The sequence below is a fragment of the Cupressus sempervirens genome, chromosome 10 (genome assembly GCF_028749045.1).
Source record: "Cupressus sempervirens isolate cs-2001-9-10 chromosome 10, ASM2874904v1, whole genome shotgun sequence".
Classification (NCBI taxonomy): domain Eukaryota; kingdom Viridiplantae; phylum Streptophyta; class Pinopsida; order Cupressales; family Cupressaceae; genus Cupressus; species Cupressus sempervirens.
The window spans coordinates 742,164,235-742,185,148 of record NC_143127.1 but is presented as its reverse complement, the minus strand read 5'-3'; the positions used below and the strand labels follow the sequence as shown (position 1 = coordinate 742,185,148).

Genomic DNA, 20,914 nt, shown 5'->3' with positions numbered 1-20,914 from the left:
GCAACAAGCAAGGACATCAAGCACATAACTACAGGACTAAAACTATCAGAACACCAAGATTTGAAGGTCACTATTACAATTGCAAGAAGTATGGACATAGATTTTTTGAGTGCAGATCAAAGCCTAAGTGGACACCTAATCAGCCAACAAAGGGAAATAATCATAGACATCATTACAATTGGAACTGCAACACTAGGTACAATTGCCATTATTGTCAAGAATATGGACACATCCCTGAAAATTGCATAAGAACACATTTCAGTGGAAACTATAGTAGATGGCTCAGCCAACCTACATGTTTTAGTTGTTTGAAGACTAGTCATATCAACAGGAATTGCCCAACAAGGTCAAAGGCACCCAACTTAGAGATCAACAAAGAAAAAGTGAAGGTAGACATTGAACACATCAGAGGAGAAATGAATAAGACATGGAACAAGAATGATGGGAGCAGCACATCAAATGAAGGGATCACTTCACCTAAAAGGTCAAGTGGTCACACTTCATCCAACTAAGCACAAGAAGGCATATGGAACTAATACACAAAGCTTTATCATACATCAATTCCTAAACAAGCAACTACTGAAAAGGAAAGATCAGCATGAATAAAGATGCAAAGTTAAAATTTCAAGATGTCATAAGTGTTGTCGAGTTGCCCTCAGATGCCGAGTAAAATTTCAATACATGCCAAGTTGATTGCCAAAATTAGTAGAAGTTAAATGATTAGTTGTAGCTGAGTTTGAAATCGAGTAAAGAATACTTCAATGGATGTTAAGTGGTGGAAAGGTAAACGAAGATGAGAAATGCAAAAATGCTTAAGAAGCTGAGTGAACAGTTGTAAATGCACTAAATATTAAATGCTATGAAAATAGGGTATATTATCGCATTTTGAATCATTTTTCTTCATTGTGAACAAAGAGCAAAGATAAAGAAGAGTGCAGAATGACTTCAAAGCAGAGAATCCAGCATTTGAACCAATCTCAATAGTTATTTAGCACAATTTCATCGATTCAAGGTATTTACATTTGTGTCGAGCTACGCAATTTTTAAATTTCATTGTGTTTAAAACCCTAGTTAGCACAAATGGCCTCCAATTCTAGGAAACCACAAGAGAAAGAACCATTTGAAGTCCAACTTGTGTCAAATGAAGTTAAACAACCAGATTTTTGGCCAATCCTAGAAGTAACATACAAAAATGACCCAAACGGAACCCTATCTGTCATTCCACCTAAAGTAGTTATGGTCCAAGATGTTAGAAGATGTTACAACTGCAAAATTGGAGCCATAGGGGATATGGAGATGAGGGAAGACTGAGAGATTGTGAAAATAGAGTTTTGAAAGAAGAATATCAAATCGTTGAGAAAAAGGGTTTGACACGTGCCCTAGAATTCCCTAGTCTTTAAAACGGAATGGATCAGGATAGTACGTAGCAGGATTCATGATGGAAGTTTATAATTGGAGGATGGTCCAATAAAATTAACAAAAAGGATTGTGCATAGAGTAATAAGGTATCCAACCCTAGATCGGCCAAAGACCCTTAGAAGTGATTCCAAGGAAGCAATTGAAAAGAACAAAGGTGCCAAATGGAACAAGAGAGGAATGACAATAGATAATATCCAAGACCTTCTTGTTGACTTTGCTGTTAGAGTTATATCACACAAGTTTTATCAATCCAGTAGACTTAAAAGTGTACCATGCATTGCAATGGATGTTGGTTACAAACTAGTGAAAAAGGATCATACTTATGATCTTGCAAAATTGCAATTGCAGCAAATCAATGAGAACTTAGCAGCAATAAGGAGAACCAAGGCAGCACAGTTCAAGTTTGGTGCAATTTTAATTTGCATATTTTTCTATGTATAGAATGAATTTCCATTTTTTGGTAAAGTTGTCTGGAAAGAAAATAGGTATATAATAGCTCAAGTAAATGAATATATAGAACAAATGGGAGTTAATTTTGAGACACTAATGACTAGCTATTTTGAAAACTTTAAGAAGACCATGAAGCAAAGGCTAAGAATACCAGTTTCATTGGTAGAAAAGCATCTAAATGATGTATTCTTTCTTGTAGATATTGATTATACTTACATACAAGCAGCAATACCAAGAGTCAGATGGCTAAGACCTCTTGGCTATGAGATAAACATAGATGAAGCATCTGCAGCCATAACTGCACTATTAGCAGAAGAAGTAGACAAGAGTGCACCACATTTTGGGACATTTGATGTGGTGAGATCAAAGGTGGACATGGAGTTGAAGACTACCTCCACATTAAAGAAAAAGGACAAACTTGTAAAGAAGCTAAAGGCTAAATTTGGTGAGAGGCCTGTTGAGGATGAAGAAGATGAAGAAGTTGAAGATGACGAAGAAGAACAAGGACAGGAGACACTTGCATTGACCCAAGGCATGGGTGAGGATGAAGAAGAAGAGGAAGGTGTCAAGCAGGAAGCACCCAAGTCTGAACCTAAGAAGAGAAAAGCACAAAAATAGCCTGTTGCACAACCCAAGGGGAAGAAGGAAGACACAAAGTTGAGCCTAGCCAAGCCAACTACAAGGGTAGACACCAGGGCAACAACACAAGTGGCAAAGGAAAAGGGGAAGCAAAAAGCCATACAGCAAGGAGGGCCTGCAGAGCAAAAGAAAAGAAGAAAATATGTTGCACCCCTAGAGTCAGATGAAGAAAAGATAGAATCTGACAATGATCAATTCAGAGTGGTAAGACATTCCACCAAATCTAATTTGGAAAATGTTTGTGATAATATTAGAGATAATGTTGGTTTAATTGGTGTAAAGACCATTGATTTTAATAAATTGTCAAGAGAAGAACAAAACATAGTGGAAGAGTCTATCTACACTATGATAGCCAAGTTCAAGACTACTCCACTTGAACTTGACAATTCTATGCCTAAGGAGCTAAGCTCTATTGTAGAAAATAAATGGCATTACTGCCTAAATATGGAGGAGGAAATAAGGGAGTCAACATTGGCTCATGTGATCCTTGACCTAACTAATAGTCAAGTAAGCAAGGCTAGTAAGAAATATGGGAGCAAATTTGCACCCAAATATAGAGCCTTCAGTATTTTACAAAATAAAATAGAGGATGTTTTAAAGAAATCCACACAAATGTAGAAATTGATTTATGGGTTGACAACAGTCAAAGAAGGGCAAGAAGATCCCTTTGAGGGAAGAAATGATGAAGAGGAAGAGGAAAATGAAAAAGAGGAGGAAGGAGAGAAAGAAAAAGAAGAGGTAACAGTGGAGAAAGAGATACATAAAGGTGACGAGGCAACAGCTAAGGAGCAGCAGCAAGAACAGAGTGTCCAAAACACCCAATTGCCACCACCAAGTCATCCACATATAGCACCTACATCTATAGAAACTATAACTGTATAGGATGTTCCTGATACCTCAAGTTAGAATATCAATCCACTAACTACAGATGATCTCAAAAATATCCTTCACTAAATAACACTGCAGTCACAATTGTGCACAAATCCTATTTTGGTGAATGTAGAAGAGTTGCAAAAAGTTGCAGCGGAAATTACTAAGGAGAAGGTGAACACACAAGAACCACCCATAGCTACAGATGATCAACCAAAAGAGAAAGCAGCACAAGACACAACTACTAAGGTTGATCCCATAGTGATAGTAACAACAACTGTCGAGGAGTCAGCAAAGGAACAAATAGGAAAAAATGTTCCTATAGCACATAGCCAAGGTGCACCTCCTCAAATCATTGTAATTGATCAAGGCAGAAGAGAAGAAGATAAGGAAGAGGATAAAACCCCCAAGGATAGAGAGCAAGAGGCAATACAAACACTGGTAAATTTTCCTACTATGGGGACTCCTACCAAGCAGTCGAGCACTGATGCAGTACCACTGCAAATCTCAGCACCAAGCTCGACCTCCACCAAGGTAGTGACGGTAATTCACTATGGAGACCTTGCACTTGATGAGGAAATAGTCATATCAAGTTATGACTATAAGACAATGAACCTAGCACAGATAAATGAAGTGCAAGAGGCACTAGAGGGAAAGAAGAAGCGGGAGATACTCAGAAATAAGTATAGACAAAAGTAAGCATTAGTGGAAATCAAAGACATATTTCTTGATGCATTTAGCTTGCCAATACCTAATGAAACAAAGCCCATCATGGAGCAATTGTCCAACATAGTGGACCAAGTACAAAATGAAGACCTTGATACTAATGTCAAATTATTAGAATGGTCTAAAAAGAAATTTCAAATGAAAGTTAATGAGAAGATATCTAGTGAGATAGCACTATCACAAGTTGAACTGGCTAAGAAGGTTGAGAAAGTTAAAACAATACTTGAGAACATATTCTCATTGTACTCCAAATTGTGTGATTCATCATATTTCACACAAGAAACTAGCCAGAGAGTACTGAGCTTGGAAAGGAATCTAAAGATATCTAGCACACAGCCACCTATGGATCCAGCTTAAAGTGAGAAGAATTTTGCAACAATGCTTTATACTCAGAAGGAGTTGGTTGTATTGATAGAAGAAGAGGCCAATGTTAAGGCCAAATTAATGCAAATTCAATCTATTACTACCCCACATCTGGAAGCACTACATAAAGAAGTGGCCTATGCAAAAAATGTTTTAAAGAAAGACCCTAATCTTTCTACCTTAGAAGGCCTAGTACATCTTGCAGTAGAGACAACCATCCATCTCAAAGCACTAGAAATTACCTTAGACAATTGGGATGCTTCTCTGAAGATGATAATGGAGGTAAATAAAACATTTTTGGCTAAATATTCTATTCATTCCTAGGAACCTTTGACATAAGTGTCAAAAAGGGGGAGAAATTACATTTTTAAAGAAATATTATATGAAGATATTCATGTAAAGGGGAAGATATAATAAAGATAGGAGATAATCAAAATTTTGGGAAAGTAATAAGGAGATGTGTGAAAGGGGGAGCAGACACAGAGCAAAAACAAAGGGGGCATACAAACAGAGCAGATACAAACCAGACACAGAGCAAATAAGGCAAAGAGTATGAAACACATCAGCATGAGACAAATTCAGCTTAAGGGAATTTTGGTTACAAAAATGGCACATTAGCTCAGGGGAGTTACAATTTTTTGAGGTATACAATCATCTACAAAATTTTGAATAAGTTTTTGAAATTTTTGTATATATGCCGAACAGGATACATAGTATACTCATAGAGATCAGATTCATAATGCTTAGTTAAGTGTTTTTGCCACTCATGTCAAAGGGGGAGATTGTTGGTCTCAGATTGGTTTTGACATTCAAGTGTCAACACACTTAACCAGTTCTCAAGATGATGCTGAGCTATAGTGTGTGTCGAGCCAAAAATTCAACAGGTGCCAAGCAAGTATCAAGTGCCAAGTGATAAGTGATGCCGAGCCACTATAGGTGCCGAGCAAAGTATAGATGCCGAGTGAAACAAAATTACTGTAGGAGCCGAGTGACACAGAATTCCTATATGTGTCGAGCATCAACAATTAGTAAGTGGTGAGTAACATAAAATCAGTATATGAGTTTGTGCCTTCACAAACTCAGATGTAAACCATTTTTTGAGCTGACACAAGATGAATCTCAAAGGATCTTGAACATAAGATCGAATCTTTTGCATTCCCTATGTAATCAGCATGTAACCAATAAGAAAAATGGAGAAAGCATGCAACCAATAGGAAAAGTGAAAGAATTGAGCAGGAAAAGATGGAAGAATAATGGTCATAGATTCATACCTAATCCTAAGTCTTTGAAGCCTTTAAAAGGAGGATGAAACTCCATTATGTGTGTGCATGAGTAAGAGTTTATGGGAGAATGCTAGTGAAGTGCAAAGGGGTGTAAAGACATAGAAAAAGCAAAACAACATTGTAGAATTTAGTTGATCAAGAATAGAGTATCAAAATTTTGAGGAGAGACAAATCAGATCAAGGAAGGATCAAAATAGACAGAGCTGAACAAGGATTTGGAATCAGCAATTGAAGATTGCAAGTCATCAGGTTAAGACTTTCTATACTCTCTAGCCATTGTATTAGGAATGAAAATCCTATGATGATAGGTTGGTCTAACAGCCATGTTGTAAGCCTTTCAACAAGGTATTAAATCCTTTAATAGGGTAACACTCCAAGTGAGTGTTTGTAAGTCCTTTAACCAGGTCGCTTTTAACAAGGTGTAAAGTCTTTAACAGGACAGGCCTTTCATAGGGAAAATCATTGGAAGTGGTCAAAATTTGTAACTTTAAATAGTTACATATTGCTATAGTGATAATTTGTGGGTGTCATCCCCACCCCAATTTTACCTTCTCATTTTGGAGGGTTTCTAAGTTACCAAAATCTTGTGTTATCTATTTTCATGCATGCTTTGCTTTCATGTTTATTAGATGAATTAGATGCATGTGAATGATTTTAGCTTTAAAAAATTATAGGTTAAAATATTGTTACTTCTTATTCATGCGCCCTCCCACCCACGCCCCCCCCCCCCCCCCCAACATAAGGAAACCAAAGAAACAAGTACAAGAAAATAAGGGGAAACTTCCCAACTTATATATTCTAAAATATCATATATAAGGACTCTTCAAATTAATTATATTTGAGATTAATAACATTGTATAATTATTATGAAATAAAAAAATTTAATATTAAATCAAATAAAATGTAACTTAAATACAATGACAAATATTGAATAGAATTAATAGTTGACAAGAATGTCACTTCAACTATTAGAAATAGAACAATTACATTATTTAGAGGATAAGGACAATTAATTTTATTATTTATTTCTAATATTATTATTATCAAGCATTTAAGAAGAGAAGTCTAAGATGAAATCAAGGAGAGGCATAAGTAAATTCCAACCAATGGTTGTATCCCAATAGAGGGTGGGGGTCAGTGTTCCTTAAATTGTTGTGAAATGGACTTGGACCTATTAATTTTGAGGGAACACCTATTAAGGATTGGTGTCTAAGCAACTTGGTTACATCTTAATTCTCATTCTTAAAGCTAAAAGCAATCTCCAACAATATGATTATTTGGCTTATTGACTATATAAGTATCAATCATGACTATCCTAATAAGGGGACATTTCAGTGGTATTAGAGCATGATCTTGCCATCCTGTAGGGTGAATACAATTATAAGAATTTCAATTGATAAAACATCAAGCTATTGAATGCAACTGATAATTTAGCTAAGAGACATGATTAAATAAATGATAAATATAAGTTCATGAATACAAGTAATTTATTGTCAAGATGGGAGAGGTAGAGTAAATCCTCACGGGATAGGTAGATTCTAAGATAGGTAAGGATATGGATTTCAATGCCTTGAGGAAATATTCTAAGGTGGGTGAGGACATGGTTTCAAATGACTTGAGAAAAGAGCCCAAGATGGGTAAGAACATGATTCCAAAAATCCTTGAGGAAAGATGCCTAGATGGGTATGAATATGTAGTCTAAATGTCTTGCACAAGCCTACTCGTAGATGAGTATCTAGCGTCCTGTGACATTGAAATTTTCATCCTCCAAAAGAGATAAAGAAAGAAGCAAAGAGAAATCGCATTCAATATGATAACTATTAAAGCATGATTAATAAGAACATGATTCTAAAAGCCTTGAGGGAGCCTACTCGTAGACGAGTATCTTATGCCCTATGACATTAGAATTTCCATCCTTCTATGAAGAGAATGAAAGAAGGAACACGTGATATTATCACCTACAACAATAAGAAAAGCTATCAATCATCTTATATCCTTTAATTCTCAAAATGATTGATAAATTCCGCACTAAATATTAGACATGAACCAATCCTACATTCACTAATTTGATTTAAATCAATTATATCATTTATTATATGCACACTTATCAATTTATCTTTCAACCCCTTTTTGTAACATTGAATTCCATTATATAAAGCAAACAAGTTGTCTAAATGAAAAAAATCATAATTGCTTGAGGACAAGCAATTTTGGGAGGGTAGGATTGTAATATCCCTTTCTATAAATAAAATAATATTAATTAATTCTTTATTTACATAATAATAATCATTATTAATAATGAGTATATTAATCAATATATTACTAAGATTGATATAAAATATAATATAATATAATATCAATAAAAAATAACTAATACAAATTATTTATAATATATCATATAATTGATCAAATGATATTAAACTAATTGATTTAATCAACATATATATTCATAATATTTATAAAATTATAATTAAATAAATAATCAATATAATATTAAATAATTCCTATAATATATCTACCACTCCTAATAAGATGGTATGGCTTTGATACCAATATGGTGCAAGTAGAATAGTTGTTAAACAAGGTAAGGTCACAATAGCTTTGGAAAGCTCCAAAACAAGGGTTAGTTCCAAGTGTTGGCCCTCAAAATTGCATTCCCATTTTGAGTGTCCATTTCAAATTTTGAATCACTTTGAGCCCCCCATGAATGCTCTTCGTGCACATGTACCCGATTGCCCATTTGAAGCCAGTAAGGTGTTTAATGTTTCTAACACCTTCCATTCAGCATATCCACTCGTTCCATAAAGTTAAATTGTCATTTCAAGCCATGTCGTGAAATCCCGTTTTGAGAAATTGTTAATTCTGCATTTTCACCTTAGTGTCAAACAGTGGCAAGAAGCCATATTTGCAACTAAATATCTCGCACCCAGTTATGTTTCATGACTCGCCACTTTGGAAGTATCTAGTGTCCATACCTGAGAGCCTATGTTTCGGATTTTGAGACATTTTGAGTTTGTTTGACTAGATTTTGAATCCCTCAAAGTTGGTCATTTACTGATGTCATGCTGTTGTGAATTGTTCTAAATTCTGGAGGCCCTATTTGACGAGTTATAACTTTTGACCAGTTGACCAAAATGATGAAATTCCTATTGTGTTGCATTCTCGAGGTCAGAGACATGTTATGTTTCAATTTTGAGCTTATGATGAATCTGTTTGATTAGTTTTCAAATACAATTCCATTTGCAATTTATAAAGTTTCACTGGTGTCATGAAATGCAGATTGATTAGTACCCCTGTTTGTGATGTCGTATGTCAAAATCCGTGATAGGTGAGATTTAATGGATTGTACCATTGTGTTGTCCTCTGAAAATACTTCAAATGTGCCAAGTTTCAAATCTTGACGAATCTGTTTGCACACATTCCCAGGTCAGTTCCATTTGTAAAAAATGCCTTCTATCAGTGTTTCCAATCTGCAAATTCTAAGTAGCCTACTTTGACCACTCGCCATTTGCGCCCAATTATTCGTCATGAGTCCAAATCCCAGATTTATGCTCTCCCCATGACAGTGAAGCAATGCCCCAGTTTTTGTTTCCCCAAGTGTTTGTTTACCCAATCTTCAAAGCCAAAACTAAATGCAATTTATTGTCTACTGACATGTTTTCTTGCAGGCAGTTTTAAAGGGACAAATTTCACAGTCAATATCTTTTGACTGAGAATTCGTCATGAGACAAGATTCAACAAGGTACAAGTAGGTAGAACAGAGAATCAATGTGCTAGATTTCGGAGCCTAGTCAGGTGTTTGGGTTAGTTTTTAAAGCCAACTGACAGGCTCTGTTAGCAAAAAGTCGCAGTTTGCAAATAAGTGATTTTTTGAGTTTTAATGATGTTTCAATGATGGATTTTGGTTCAAACTAGTGCCAAATAATGAATGAGTCAATTTTGCAATTTAGTTGTCTGAAAACAAACAAAAAAATTAGCCGGACCCACTTGGGGCCCAGCTAATTTCATTAAGTTATATGAAATGCTTGAGTTTTTCTTCGTGGAGATGTATAATAATGAAGCTATGCTTACATCCTGACCTAATAAAATTGGACGATAATGGTCAAGTAAGAAGTTGAAGAACTAAGATCATCCCTGCAAGCCTCTATGGCAAGTCATAGAATTGGAGATATTGCACGTATTGATTTAGAAAATGTAGAGTTTTACCATTCAAAAGTTGCAGGATGAGATGGCTCAATTATCTACGTCCTGGACTTAAGCACAAAAATTTGTCTCTAGAGGAGGATCATTTTATCATCAAATTGCACAATAAATGGGGAAACAAGTGGTCTTGCTTGCTCAACATTTACTAGAAAGAACATATAACAAGATGAAAATCATTGGAGAATGCACATCATGAAAATGTTTCCAAATTTAATTGGGAGTTGTAATTCTCCCATAGTTTCCAAACCTGAGGAAGAAACAGAGGCAGTAAGAGAGAATAATGAGTTTTCCAGTAGCAAAAACTTCGAGTGACTTAGTAGGTAAATAACTATTGCCGCCTGTGGACATTGCCAACCAAGACTTTTTGTTTTCCTTGTCTTGGAGCCCTTTGAAAGCGTAGAACAGAGCAATGGAAGGTATAGAGTAATTGTTGCAGAATTTGTTGATTGTTGCCCTAGATGCAAAGGCTTACAATCGTTGCCTTGAGATTCATATGCATTGTTATAGCTTGAAGACCAAAAGGAATGATTAGAGCTTTGGAATATTGTGGAGCCATGCCATGATAGAGGAGTCAGCAATGGAAAATTTGCATCTCAAATGTTGTTGGCCTTCACTTTAACTCTAGTCTTTGCACTTTGCCCAACTGGTGCTTATGACCCACTAGATCCAATGGCAGCATGACAATCAAATGAGATGTCACTAATTGGACTCCAGATGACTATGTGGCCATGGTGACTATGTACAATTTTCAGCAGTACAGACATATTCAATCTCGACCTCGGGATGGATGTGGGCAAAGAAAGAAGTGATCTAGTAAATGGTAGGTGCCCAGATAACGCAGCAAGGAGATTGCTCTCAATTCAAGGGAAACATTCCAATTTGTTGTATGAAAACTCCAACTACTGTAGATTTGCTTCCTGGAGCTCATTATAGCAAATAGAGGAGAGCCCAAGCTAGGAGAAGGGCAACCTGTGGTAAGAAAATAGAGAACCACTGCAAGAAGAAAGAAATGGGGGACGTGCAAGGAATAAAAGTCATGAGCAAAGCAGGAAGCCGTCATAAAAGAAGATGCCAAGCGAATAAAAATTGCCGCCCAAGTCAGCAAGAAGAGAGACGACCTCCGAGAGCCATAAAAAACAAGGCACAGAATAGGAAGATCGCACATGAACAAAGAAAAGGTAGTGGCATTGAATAACAGAATGAGCTGGGGCAACTCACATTATAAGAGGCCCACGTCAGAGGCAGGGAATCTACGCAAGGAGCAGACTCTGTGAATCATCAATCAAGTCGCGGTTAGGAGGATGAATCCTCAACAAGGGGGGCGGGGTGGATATAGCACCACGTTGACAAAGCATAACCTTTACATCAGTCTTCTTGCCAGCGTTTGATAAATGGGAAAAGCACAGGCATTGAAAGAAAATCACCTTCACTTGTTTGTCCCACATTGATCACGATTCAGAATATTGTGTTTTAAATATTACAACACTCGACATGAATGTTGTCTCAAAGCCACACGACTTTTAAAGCCAAGGTGTGTGGAGGGGCCGGTGAGGCCGAAGTCAAAGTTTTGACTTGCAAAAAAGGGGCCAAGTATATGAGGAAAAACTAATTTGAGAAGCTTTTTGATGCTATGACCATCCCGTATGGTCAAGGAACAAATTTTACAGTCTCGCAGTGCTATGCTTGGGGTCGGAAGAACATAAAGAGGCCTAGATCGTAAGAGCGAAAGATAAGTTTTTAGAGGTCCCGATGCTACGAGAAAGGCTTCATCATGAGAGGGTAAAGGCATTTAAAGCTCGTATACACATAAAGGAGAATTTAAAGGGGCCCAGTCTTATGCTAAGGTCATAAAGACGTAAAGCAAAGTTGAAACGTATGAGCGTAAAAGAAAAATTCAAAGGCTCCACTACTACGAGATATATGGGATATAAATAAAATATTAATATCCTCATTGTGCATGAGAACGTAAAGAAGATTTCAAATGCTCACGATACTATCGGATGATATTAATATTAAAGGGAATTAATTAATTAATATTTTAGATTGCTATGACCACTAGAAAATCAACAAGTGGCAAGGGGGCAGAGAAAATATTGAAAATAAAATGAAAATTCAAAAAAGTTCAAATGCATCAAATTTTCAAAAGGATGAAAGATTTAAATGAATTTCAAAGTTTTATATAGTCTAACTATATAAAAAATAATAATAATTTTTCATTTTAATACAAAGCCATGGCTCAAGACCCTAAACTTCAAATGTCCAAAATAGGTAGTGCAGTATACCACTAGAACCGAGACGATCTGAATTTTTCAGATTTGGGGTTAAATTTTGCACAACAATTCACCAGTTCGAGTTATAAGAAGATTTGTAATTTTCGAGGCATTCTCAGTAAAAGGGGCAGAATTCATTCTGGAGTGTTAGAATCAGTTGGGGAACATATATTGGAGTCTATTGATGCCAAAACAAATTCTAGAAAAGTATTCATCCTTTAGAGTTCAATTTTAACTGATTTTTTGTTGTTTTTTTGAGTTCAAATCAGGTATCAAAATCAGTTATTCTTCCTATCAAATATCTCAGATATTTTGTGCTTGTAGAGGCCAAATGATGAGGATTTGATTTTGTAGTTGAGGGGAGAGATTAGAGAGATGTTTTTAGCTTCTTGGAAAAGAATTCTGAGGGGACACTTGTCATTGTTTGATCAAATCCAAGAATTATTTTCTCCTATGTCATTCTCTTTCTCTTTCTTTGTTGTTTAGGTTGGCAATTTTCTCTGTGATACCAACAAGGTTCCAGTGTTCTACTGTGAAACCAAGGTTGTAGTTGGTTTTGCTTCTTGCCTATTGAGCTGAGCTCTAGCAGTGAAGGCCACACATCCGTCTATGTGCAGATTTTCTTTTCATTTTCATGTCTTGTTATTCTGAGATAAATGGAATTTGATGCTAGATCATGTGAATTATTTAGAGTTTCATTTAGTGTTACTAGTTTGTGTATTCGATCTTTGCAAGGATGAATACAAAGGGGATTTATAATGAACCATCTGGATTTTCTTATTCTGTCTCCAAATTCTTCATATGTCATTAGCTTTGAGATTGAGTGAATAAGGTTCATTTGATTTAAGACATCTTGGATGAGTTGTGTATCAAATCTGTTGTTGTTGTTTATTCAAGGGGTCAAGTAAATGCTTCAATGATCTAATAGGGTTTTTGGGTGTATGGAGGGGATATTTCATAAGAATGGGATTTGGGGATTTCAGTTGACAAACTTAATTGTAAAGCAAATAAGTTAGGTCATCCTGTTGGTAATGACTATGTTTCAATGGATAAGACATTGATCACTAAATCAGATGCAAGCTGATATGAAGTTCATTTGCACAAATCTTTTAATCAAAATTAGTTCAATTTTTCATGTTTTGTAGTGGGTTGAAAGGAATTAACCCTCACTTAGCTTATGGGTTCATAGGTTATGATTTGTAGCTATTTCATTCCTGTGTTATTGCATAAGTATTAGAAGATAAAAGGGGTTTTCATCTATTGTTATTAGGTTCAGATTTATGTTTAATTGCATTGGTACCATATGTTAGAACCTGAAGGTTAACCCGCCTAGGTCTGGCAGAGCCTGAAGTGAAGGAGGAGTTATGCCTTATAGTTGGCCCAAGATTGCAGTCAAGTACATCCATCATAAGAAGTTGCTAGCCTTAGATGCATTTGTCTAGTTTCTTGGTTATTTTCAAAACTGTTAAATCAGGAGCCAACACCAAGACCCACCAATGGTTGAGGCAATTAGGTAGTTCAAGTATTGGTCCTCAAATGTCCACCTATCACAACCAACTCACCTATCCATGCAACCACACTCAAAGCTTCATGAATCCCTAGTTGGACTCTTCACCTTCCAAGGCTATCACACTAGCACTCCCTAGGATCTTTGCCTACAAGCTTCCCATGAGCATGTTAGAGGCTTTAGACATCTCATCCCACTTAGAACTAACCATTTCTAAGGTTGCAAACTTCATTCCAAGTACCCACAAAGAGAAAATGTAAAACAAACCTAGAACAATTAGGCCTCTAAATCAAGTTTTTGGGCATTAACTCAATCTCTCCAAAACACCCAAGGAATAAACTAGATATTCTGACACCCATTTTTTAGTTCTTCAAGATACCAAAGATTTGGGTCTCCAACCCACTTTTGGATCACTAAACCAAAAAACCCTAGATGTAAAGATTTTAGGCCTAAAAATTAGGGTAAATGTTGTTTTCGAGGTCTTTTAAGAATACCCACATGTTGAATCTCAAGGCTTTGGGTATGAGCACTCCAAATATGCTCAAAGGAACCTATCCCAATGAGCTAACTTTGTTCCCAATCTTCTGTTGTGCATTAGCAACAAACCCTAGCTAGTCACATGTACAAATGCCTAGCTTAAATGATAAAACACGGTATGACTAAGGTGACAAGCAAATGTTTTGATTGTAGAGACATATAATACATAGGACTACCTCCCCTTTCTCCTTGGAACACCATGGTTCCAGAGGGTTCAAGGTGAGAGATAGCCCATTGAGATTAAACCCTACCTAATAGTCCTACTACCACAGCTTGAATTGAATTTGATCAGAGTACAAATGAGCCTACTAAATCACAAGTAAAGTGTTATCAATCTATGCCAAATGCAAAGCAAAACATCCTTATACACACCCCATCAAAAATTAAGAGTATTATGCAAAATCAAAGTAAAGACCTACATGTTGTAATAGTACAAAATCCCACCAAAATCACAGTAGCAATCTTCAGTAACTCTTCAAATTGTCTTCTCCTCTACATTTTCAAGAGTGGCAAATGGCATTGTCCTTCCATGAAGGCATCTTGATGAAGAAACCCAAAAGGTGATTGTTCACCTTCACAAGTTGACAAAAGTTGCATTTTGCAACTTTTGCAATATTGCATCTTTTCTTGCATTTTCCAACATAACCAAATTGAGCCCCAAGCAACCATGACCAAGGGGGGCCAATGGTACACCAAGAAAAAATTTCATCATATGACCAAATTTGAAGCAGATTTGAACTTTGACTAACATTGACCCAATTTGACCAAGTGGCTAATATAACCTAATTGGAACAAAAACTTGCACAAATGACCTCGAAACAAAAATGAACCATCACAACTACATTTCAAACATGAAATGACATCCTAAGATTGACTATCACAACAAAATTGAAGGAAATGGTGAGTAATATAAATTTTGCTCCTACACCCATACTTTCTAGGACACTACGCGTTATTACGGTGCAAGGGATAATCTTTAGTAACTATAAAAATATGTGCTTCAATAAACAATGTTGTATATACTCTATTCATGGTTCCCATATAACTACAACCCAGACCTTTCCTGGGAAAGAAAAAACCTTGGATTATTAATGAAGTAGAATATCCTTGAATGGAAGTGGCACCTTCAACAAATAAGGGGCCTAAGAATCCATGCAGAATAATGTATTGATTTCAATTTGGCTAACCAAAATATTTTTAATCATTTCACCTCCATGTTAGAAAAATGTGTGTTTCCAATTGAAATTGGACTAATCTTGTGATTTTGTTACCAGCAAAGCATTGGTGACCGCCTCATGCCTGTTGTCTAGATGGCATCAACTGATACTATATGACAAACTTAGACATAATTATCAAAGTGTTCATTAATGGAATGCTCTATGCATTTATAATACATCCTCATGCGATGTTACTTGAGTCAAGGACACATGCAACTTCGCATCTTGATCTTCATCAGTAACACATTCCAATAATAAACAATTTAATTATCCTAACAAATCAATCAATATTCAATGTACTTATGTTTCCACAAGACTAGGATAGTTATATATTTAAACTCGACTAAGTAAGATTTTGTGAACAGGTTCAGAGCATGTTGAAAATGTGTACCTATAAGGTCCTCATCACATCTCAATTCCCTTGCCCTTCGCTCATTGATTAACCCTAACTGCCTAACTAATGAAATTTGATGCAGAATTCCTAGTACAAGTTTAACTACAAATTATAGTCCAGAGCTCAAATGTTTTCATACGTTATCAATTATGGACTTATCATATGCTATATATTGAACTATTGTATTCATTAGGTTCTGACTTCCCATTGGTTTATGTACATGTCTTAATAGTGGCACATCAACTCCAAAGATGACTTAGTACATGTCTTAATAGTGGCATAAACTTGTAATATAATGTTGGAATTGTCCTGCAATGTTTATGGCCATGGTGTATAGTTCATCTAAGATTCGCAAGATTCATATAAGATTATATAAGAAAATGGAAATTCTAAAATATGCATTCAAGATGAGACAGACCAAATACACTGCAGAGTTAAGGTGCATAAAGTAAAAGAAACACCACAACTTTCAAATGCTCATCACCACTGCCCAACATGGCTACTACTGGCAGACAATAATACCAAACAAGGAAGATGAACATGGAGATTCTGAAATATAGAAGTACACAATCCTAGGGTTGCTCTTCTTAAAAAAAAGGTTTGCTAGTCCTGTTAGCATGAAATTTCTAGAAAGGAACACGTGAAATTTGTAAATAAACTTCAAAGAAACTGTAGTGTGTTTGATTTATTGAAAACCAAGCCATAAACTTTCTGATTTCCAAACCGAAACAACTAAAATGCATATAAGAGATGATGACGACTATGGATAAAGTCACAAATGGGTACAATTTTCTTACATGATGATTGGCTTTTTCTCTAAAACTTAAATGCTGATGAACATAATTAACTTTACATGTACAGACAAAGAAACTTCACAAGAAATGGTTTGTTAATACTTTTACCATGAGTGGTCTAAAAGGAAAAGAACAAGAAAAAATTGTAAATAGATTTGAAAGAAACCATAATGTATAGAAAAGTTGAGCATAATGTGGCTATATTTATTAAGTAGTTCCCATTCAATAAATTGGCAATCACTTGCATGCGAATAAGTGATTATCTGTACAATATTTAAATACCCCTTGTTTCAGAAGCGGATAAAGGCAGGAATGGCTACAGACTTCTCTTAGATGATGTTCAATTTTCTTCAAGATCTACCACAAATGTTGCTGATCTTGATAAACTTTCACTTGTGAAGGAAGAACAAGGGTGATAATAATACTATGCATAAATGAACATTATAAGTAAAAGTTTATGTTACAACAGAGTATTTGAGACTTGGGTAGCCAGGCAACTACCTCTATCAAAAAATGAGAAACTCGGTACAGTCACCAATTGCAGTACAGCCCCAAAATCCACTACTTAGTGATGGTATGACCACAATGCTTAAGCTAGTAACACCAGTTATATCTTACTTCGCAGATGACTAGTCATTAGTGGGCAAAGCATCCCTAAGATGATCATCACTGGTGCTTTGTTGAATTAGCATGCTTGCATTCACAAATACAGGAGTTACGTGAGCCATTGACCACCCGTTGTGAACGACGGATATGCATTTTAATTGCTCTCAGCTTACCAGCAATCTGCAACATTTGACAACATTTTTGGTAAATCTTCTGTTAGATAAAGCTTAAATTCAAGAAATGACTTAAAGACTGTCCAAACTTAAGGAAGAGCTATGCATCCTTGTCTATCAGTCAAATCCTCCGCATATTTTTTTAATTTTTTATATACATAGATTAAGACGCAATGGGGCATTAGGAAAATGGTAAGAACTCAATATCCAATAATAATAGAAGGGATAATGCTTAAATATAACACAAATGCACAGCAGAAGAGATTATAAGGTGGGACAATATACTCTTACAGTTTGATACCTTTACTTATGAAATCAAGTGATACATCAACCATGATTTATAATTCAGAATGAAAGATGCCCCCTTCATGTAACCACTCCCTTACTAAAAGTGGGGGAGAGATAATCCTTTACAAATTGATTCGACTTATAAGTTATAACCAACTATAACTCATCTCACAAATTACCCTTACAAATATTTCCCATTGGCCACAGTACATCCTATTTGAACATTAATTATGTACTATATTACTGGATTCATACCCAGAAGCAGAGAAATAGGTTCAAATACACACCTGGTACGAGTATGCTTGTAGGTACCTACTGGGGTGCACAAGGTGCGCGCCCAGCACTATGGGTATGCAAAGGTGCTCACTCTCGCACACCCATGTGCACCCACATTGCTAGGCATGCACCTCACGTGCACCCAGCACATATCCAGGTGGACTGACGGTGCCACCTTAAAAAAAGTGGCCCCAAACAAATTAAAATATATTCTTTTTGCTTCCTAACCGTAAAACAGCCCAATATGTGGCCTTCAAACACACATCCATTTTGTTTTTACCTTATTTTGTTCTCACAATGTTCTCTCTCCATCTTAGCATTTTGAAGGCAAGTGATTGTATTTGAAGGAGATCAATTGTGGAGTGCCAAATAGCTTCCACAAAGGAGATTGAAGTGTTTAAGGTATGCATTTAAACCCTATCATTTAGTCTTTTGAGGAATTTTTTTGCACTTTTTTCATATAGATTTTTTCAAGTTTAAGACGAGATTCTTCAAGTATGTTTTTTCCTCCATTTTTCATAGATTGCAACAATGGCTAGTAGTCAAAGTTTAGAGGGTGGAGAGGAAGGTCAAAAATTCAAAATTGAATAAAGGATCTCCTTCATAGAGACATAGCATAAGAATTTCACAAATTCCTAGAGGTGGGGGGATTTGTTTGGAAGTGTAATTTTTGCAATGTGCAATATAATCGCTCTTATTATCAAGTGAAACTTCATTTTATGGGACCTAGTGGTAAAGCAATTAATATGTGTGAGGGCCCAGATAATAAGGGGTTGTCTGTTGTACAAATAGCAACACTAATAAAAGAACAAGAAGATTCTAAAAAATAGATTGCAAAAGGAAAACAAAGTGGTTATAATTTTGGAAAGGAAAAAAAATGACATTACCCTCTCAAACAGTTGCAGCCTAGTAACATCCCTTCTTGCCTACCCCCCCTCTATGGAAGATGAAGATGAAGGACAACCGATCCCCAACCGCAAGAGAGGTCCAGTGGAGAGGGCATTTAAATTGAAGGCAAGGGATCTTGGTGAAGAAAAAACTGCTCCTTGCCTCTATGCCAATGGTCTTTCATTCAAAGAGGTGAGATCACCATATTAATGGGGCATGGTGTCAGCAATAACATACCACCTTGTTGCAAAAAGAGAGGAAAAATATAAAAACCAATTAGAAATTCATGGAGTGAAACAGGTGTATCTATTGTTTTTGATGGATAGAAAGATTGCAAAACCATCCATTGATCAATGTTATTGCAATGTCCCCTAAGGGGGCAATGTTTTTGAAGGCAGATGACTATGAAGGGGAAGTGAAAGATGCAGTGTTTATTTCCAGGATTCTCATTAACTCAAAAGAGATTGTGGGTAATGAAAGTAATTACGGGCAATGCAAAAGTTTGCTAGGCTGCAAGTGCTTTGGTAGAGGCAAGATGAGCACGTCTTTTGGATACCATGCACCCTACTCTCTCAATTTGATGATGCAAGCAATTGGCACCAAAATAGAGTGGGTGAAAGAAATATACTAGGACGCTGAGCAGATTCAGATGTTTGTGACAAACCACCATATGTAACAAGCAATTTTCAGAAATTTATCAGAATTGGAGTTGCTAAAGCTAAATTTGATTTATTTAATTTCATTTATGTCATGTTTTACATTATTGAATAAAAAAAAGTTCTTGCATTATTTACATATTTTAAATATATTATTAACTTACCGTTAACATGATCTTAGGTTGCTGAGACCTAGTTTGCATCTCACAAAATTGTCATAAGATGGCTTGCAAAGGTGAAAGTGGCATTAAGTGAAATGGTTATTAGCAACCAATGGGGTATATGGAAGCAATCAAATTCAAAGATGATCCAAAAGGTCAAGGCATTGATCTTGGCTGACGATTGGTTGGTTCGTATGGCCTATATACTAGAATTCACCGAACCTATCATGTCTATGCTTCGTTTTGTTGAAACAAATTATAATGTCCCCATTCTCATGAGCATCATAGCTCATGGGATTAGTCTATTATTTAAACCTCATAGGCTTATCAAATGGATAGAGGGTCTTTGTTGGTAGTGCTAGAGGCTATTTTCCTGCTCCAAAGGTCAAGGATGTTCGAGTTTGCTCTTCGTTTAAGTCAATTAGGTACACTTACTATTTTTAGTAAGTTATTTATCCAATATTTCTACATTTGGTAGGGCACCTCGACCGACTTGAGTTGGAATGATGACCCTTGGCATCTTTGTTGATCAGGTATTCGGGGATTTACTAATTATAGTAGGTTGGAAGTTGGTAGAGATGGACACTTACTATTTTTGGTATGGTAGTTAGATGCATAGTAGATACAATGGTTAACTCTCAGGTTCAGCCAGAATTGAGAAATAATAACTAATGATAGATTTACAACATTATAATTATTATTAAAGTTTATACTTTAATAATAAATAAGTGCATACCATTGATTAATTAAGTGGACTTTATCTAAAAGGGAGTTTTAAATGTTGTATAAGTATACTATATAATAAGTGAAAGTGTTATTTAAAAGGGATATATAAGTGTTTAATAAAGTATACTTTATATTTTAATGTGTGCAACAAGAGGGGAATATAATTAAGTGTTATATTTCAAATGCCACAAAAGAAAATACACTTAAAGTTATGAGAAGTGTATTCATTAAGCCTCGTGATCGATTTTTATTACTTGGGAACTATAAAAGCCAAAGGTAATAGGAAATGGATTGATTCTTGATGCATAATTATGTTTGGGTGAAAAGAAATTTGGAACAAAAGTTTCAAGTTCTGAACTTGTCCAAGTTTTGTTAGCACTTTGAGTTGATTCAATGCCCAATGAATTGTGCAACACTATGGCTTTAACCAAGGGCCATGATCGAATTCAATGGTGAAGGAATTGGTGT

General features: G+C 35.8%; 1 protein-coding gene across 1 annotated transcript in view; it reads right to left on the bottom strand.

Annotated features, from left to right (window-relative positions):
- Positions 1 to 16,855: 16,855 nt before the first annotated feature.
- The window catches only part of LOC149536025 (Exostosin family protein), a 136,414-nt gene continuing 132,355 nt past the window's right edge, over positions 16,856 to 20,914 (bottom strand). The window contains exon 9 of the mRNA XM_089804890.1: positions 16,856 to 17,458. Coding sequence (XP_089661016.1) covers positions 17,339 to 17,458 — 120 coding nt within the window. The 3' untranslated portion in view covers positions 16,856 to 17,338. The remainder of the gene's footprint in view (positions 17,459 to 20,914) is intronic.